The sequence below is a fragment of the Salmo trutta genome, chromosome 13, assembly GCF_901001165.1.
Source record: "Salmo trutta chromosome 13, fSalTru1.1, whole genome shotgun sequence".
Lineage (NCBI taxonomy): Eukaryota > Metazoa > Chordata > Actinopteri > Salmoniformes > Salmonidae > Salmo > Salmo trutta.
The window spans coordinates 83,892,029-83,897,491 of NC_042969.1; the positions used below are offsets into that span (position 1 = coordinate 83,892,029).

At 45.5% G+C, this 5,463-nt stretch overlaps 1 protein-coding gene across 1 annotated transcript in view; it reads right to left on the reverse strand.

Annotated features, from left to right (window-relative positions):
• The window catches only part of tiparp (TCDD-inducible poly(ADP-ribose) polymerase), a gene marked incomplete in the record, with an annotated part of 12,991 nt that extends 8,057 nt beyond the window's left edge, over positions 1-4,934 (reverse strand). The window contains 2 exon segments of the mRNA XM_029773789.1: positions 2,611-3,647; positions 4,670-4,934. Coding sequence (XP_029629649.1) covers positions 2,611-3,614 — 1,004 coding nt within the window.
• Positions 4,935-5,463: the final 529 nt, after the last annotated feature.

Genomic DNA, 5,463 nt, shown 5'->3' on the forward strand with positions numbered 1-5,463 from the left:
GAGAGAGAGAGAGAGAGAGAGAGAGAGAGGGGCAATCACACACCCCTTGGTGTCGGGTCACTCTGTCCTTGGTGCTCAGTGACTCTGTGTCAGTTAATGACGTGTGAAGCTTTTACCGCCCGTCCAACAAAAGGCACACACACATTACATATTCCTGTCACAGGGAACGGGGGTGAGTGTATGTAAACAGTGAGAGTAGTCTGTTCCTCTCTCTATGTAACTGTTGCTGGCCAGACGGATCCTGAGAGAAGAGGATTAGTGTTATTTCCTAGGTGTCATATGGATGGGATTAATCTAGTCTCCTACACACACACACACACACACACACACACACACACACACACACGGAATTATTAACGTTCTCTCCCATGTTCACAATCTCACACATACCATCTCTCAAACCTGCCAGGTCACCAGCGATACAGGTCAGTATTCGACATCCATCCATGTCTGAGGCCGTCGGGCGATGACGCGGAAAACTGGCCACTCACACTTTCCCTAACACACACACAGCAACGGCTGCCAAATAAGTCTGTTGCCATGTCGACGGCCAGGCTTGTTTTGTCCTGCTCTTCAGATAACAGCTGTTATCAACTGTATTCAGCAGTTACAGTACAGCTAAATGTACATCTGGCTTTACTTGCTTATATGTGAATTCAAATTCAGAGCATGTCGAGAGCGTGTTGGGGGCCGTTGTTTGAAATTCTCCCGGAGAATTTGATGGTCTAACACTTCCCAAAAGAAAGCCATAAAGAAGAAAACAAATACCCTTTAAAAGAGAGGTGTAAACTAAATGGGAAAGTATTTTAAACTTAAATAAAAGTCCTACGGTCTATCCTAATACCGATAGTTACCATGGCTACTTTGGTTTTCTGAGAGAATGTAAGAAGAGGTCTCTTAACATGTATTTACTAGTCTGATACACAGTAACTATACAGTAACTATACAGGTTATTACAGTAACTATACAGTAACTATACAGGTTATTACAGTAACTATACAGTAACTATACAGGTTATTACAGTAACTATACAGTAACTATACAGGTTATTACAGTAACTATACAGGTTATTACAGTAACTATACAGTAACTATACAGGTTATTACAGTAACTATACAGTAACTATACAGGTTATTACAGTAACTATACAGGTTATTACAGTAACTATACAGTAACTATACAGGTTATTACAGTAACTATACAGTAACTATACAGGTTATTACAGTAACTATACAGTAACTATACAGTAACTATACAGGTTATTACAGTAACTATACAGGTTATTACACTGGTAGTTACTGCATTATTCTGGAATGGTTGTTTATAAATGGGTCTAAGACACTGCATCTCAGTGTTAGAGGCCTCACTGCAGTCCCTGGTTCGAATCCAGGCTGCATCACATCCGGCCGTGATTGGAAGTCCCATAGTGTGGTGCACAACTGGCCCAGTGTCGTCCGGGCTTGGCCAGGGTAGGCCGTCATTGTGAATAACAATTTGTTCTTTAACTGACTTGCCTAGTTAAATAAAGGTTAAATAAAAAAATAATAATGTTTGTGAATCTGACACTAAGTTACAATCAGGAAAGCCTAATGCTGCAAGGCCTATATGAGTGTGTTGCATATTCAATAGAAGCTTGGCTGCGTTTGGGTTCTCACAGACAGGGGCGTATTCTGTGGGTGGGAAGGTATGCATGTCGTTTCAGTTTAAAACTTCAAATCAACAACACGCACACGCAGTCACACACACATGTGTGTGTGTGTGTGTGTGGTGTGGTGAAATAGCTATCCGTGTCATTGTGTGAATGTGCAGTGTATAGCTTGAACCAGAGCACGCTTTGTATGCCTGTTTGCTATCGCTTGCCAAGTGCTTGTGTGTGTGTATGTGTGTGTGTGTGAGAGAGAGAGAGAGACAGCTAGTGCCTGTGACCGCACCAGGCAGCAGTAGGTCATGCAAGTTCCTAGCTCTAAGCTGCCATGGGTACAGCACTTCCTGGTTTCAGCTGTTTCAACCAATGAGAAGGGGCAGAAAAAGCAGACTCACTCTATTGCAGGAATTAAAAGTGCAATAACAAATGATAAGCGAAGAAGAACTGAGATACGGGAAGTCAGAGAACCAAAACGACTCAGTCAGTTAAACATTACAACACACACACACACACACACACACACACACACACACACACACACACACACACACACACACACACACACACACACACACACACACACACACACACATATCAAACAGCAGACCTATGTAGCCAAATTGGATCTATTATGCTAACTATTCCTGTTTTTATATGTTCTTATATATAAAAGAATTAACCAATGATATCAGGCCCCACCCAGGCCATGATTACAGACACCTGTGTATGTTCTATGACACGTTATAAACCAGTTACCTGATGAAGACAGCTTGCCTGTCCAAACGTTGGTTATTTAGGTTATTAAATGATTGCATCTAAGCTCCTAGGGAGTGCTTCTCTCCTGTTCTATAGCAAACAGCATAGCTTTCTCATGTCACAGCACTCCTGCCTTAAAACTGTAAATACAATCTCAGCCCTATTCGGCTACTTTTACACAGAACGTAGAACAAAATAACAGCACTTACTGAAATTTCAGCCTGACTTGCTCATTGTCCGGATTGCAGTAAAGCCTCTCCAACTGTTCCTGCGAATCATCCGCCACGCTTTGCCAGCTTTGAGTATCACTCCTGCGGATCTGCCAGTGGTAGGGGAGCACAGTATGGTGGTAAGCGCAGTCACTCCCGTACACACACAACCCCTGCAGGAAATCCACGCAGATCGAAACTGCGTCGGCTTGGTGTGTGTGATACTGGAGCTGGGTTAGCAGCTCAAAAACTAGATCTAGGGAGGCCTCTTCGCTTTTATCCTGAAATATCTCGCCTTTGTCGGCCTGAAGACTGGGGGTACTGTCTTTGATGGTCAGACAATCTGGCCCCTGCAAGGCTTTAGAGGCGAAGAGGTCACTCATCGTGTTGCCCCCCTGGCTTGGAGGGGATACTAGAGGGGTATCTGGTGTGGGGGTTGCCGCCCCCACCTCGCGCGCCCGGGGGACACGTTTGAGCTGGAATCTGCGTTCGTTGGGGTCTATTGTCACGCGCTGGAGATCTACAGGTACCTTGGTTACCCCCCTCTCTGTCTCCTCCAACTCTGCGGCGGTGTCCGCCATTTCTGTGTCAGTGTCGCCGGTAATAATAGCCGTTACACCGGTAGCTCCCGAATCTTTCAGACACACAGGCCCACCAATCCGTGCCTGTTTGACCACCGCCGCAGTGCACAGGTTCCCCGCTGTCCTTGTCGGAGGGTTCCGGGGAACAAACACCCCGTCTCCGGTAACAAGTGCATCCGTACTCAGTAATGTGGTCAGGATTGGGTCCTGAAGCGCACGGAGGCATTTTGAGTCCAGTTTCCTCTGTCCTTTCTTTTTTTTTAAATAGGGCTTCACTAACGGGATTTTGTCGGTAAGTCTAATCGATTGTTCCGTGAATTCCCGGTCCCCCATACTCATATCCAAAGCGAGTCCCGTTCCACCGTCCAGGACCTTGTCGGTTGAGGCTGTCGGTTTCTGTAGGCTATGCAAAGTTGTATCCATGGTGGCCAGGGGCACTCCTAAAACCCACCAGTCCTGAAACAGGCGGAAATAAATGATAGAGAGAGAGAGAGAGAGAGAGAGAGAGAGAGAGAGAAATAACACTCGTAAAATGTATGCCTCATAGGTTTCGAAAGTCCTGGGCATGTGTGTGTCATTAGATAACAAAATGTTAGTCAGCCCGTTCAGAGTCAATAACCACTGCGTTTCATTGGGTGATAAACAATAACCGTAATATTTTAAACCAATCGTTTATTTTCCTCGGTAATGTTAAAATGATACAACTAGTGAGACGGGGAGTATCCTGCTTACCATGGCCTTCTAGAATCTAGAATGGAAACTGTGTGGGGGGGGGGGGGAGTCTGCCAAATTTAGAAACACTATTACTTTCAGTCAACGACGAGCGTCATGATGCATCTAAACTGCGTAGGCTATAAGCCTACAGCGCGACACAACCCGTGTCCAACCGTAACGTTCTCGATCAGCGGATACACGGGCTCTACCGTATACGTGCAAATTACAAATCGCTGCTCGAGCAAGTTTGCACGTAGGCCTATGGTCTCAGTTAAAGCGATCCACAGACACGCACCGAGGGACAGGGGACTGCGGCGAACCGCACAAAGACTCGACCCAGCCACTGCATTCAATGGTTGTAACGATCACCAAAAGGCCTTCATCCTCTATATAAATACCTAGAGGTCTGAGCCTAGTCAACGGTTAGAATAACACGGTGTTATAACGCATAGATTCCGCATACAAATTAGGTTTATGCGCAAAAACACGCATTTCAGCAGATTTATCCAAGAAAACACGGTGGGTGTTTGACATCAAATACATTGCTGTGCAACGTAGCACACTGCTATATAATTTATAAATTGTTAACAATTCCCTTCCAGGAGTCATGTAGATCTCGTGCGCTGCGCAAAAGGACTGCAATATAGTCGATCTCCAACAGACATACTGCATAGCTGCCCCGGCTGGCTAGGTGATTTATTATAGCGTTGCTTTCACCGAGCCCGTTTACAAAACAAAGCGTCACACACACATCCTATTCCTACCTGTGTAAAATCCGTTCTATCCCTTCCGTGCAATTGTCTTCTAAACCACTTAATCCCTGTCCGGTCATGAATGTATAGATATGCCGTCCTAGGTGTTCTGCGTTTGGCCTGCTGGTACGGTACTGAGGCAATACGTGACAAAGCGGCAGTTTGTCGTTCTCCACTGGGCTCAGTTCCGCCAACTCCCGTTGTGGATAGAGGCAGCTGTTGCAGGGAACGCTCAGTCCTCTCAGCCACTCACCGCGCTTCTCACCCCGGTCGAGGGGCGGGACTTGGCATCAATGGAGAAGAGAGAGAGAGGAGGAGAAAACGAAACGGGTGTGTCATAGCAGGAGGTAAAGCAGAACGCTGTGCTGTGTTCGCCTGATCAGTAGCAGTAGGCTTTCTAAGTGTGTTTACAGTGAGGTAGGTGGTCTCACCCCTCCTGTCCTTGTTTTTACCAGAAATGAGCTTCTACAAATACTGATTGAGTAACAGGGACGGTTTCTGCTTGTTTGCACATTCAAACAGCTTTTCCAGTATGCCTACAGGGGTGAGGGGATATTGGTAAAACAAACACATGCAGAAAGTAGGCTTATGACAGTCACAGTTGTCATACCCATAGGGCATTTGTCGGGTTGAAAAAAAATCTAATATGTTCATTCATATTTTTGTTTTTCTGTGATACTATTAACCATTTAGCAATTTTATGAAGTTGGCTTTAGCTAGCCCAATTAGGTTCTCAGTCCCCCAACCTCACAACTAGCTACCGAGAAGCCATTTCAGGTAATCAATCAAGATAGAGTAGCTAGCTT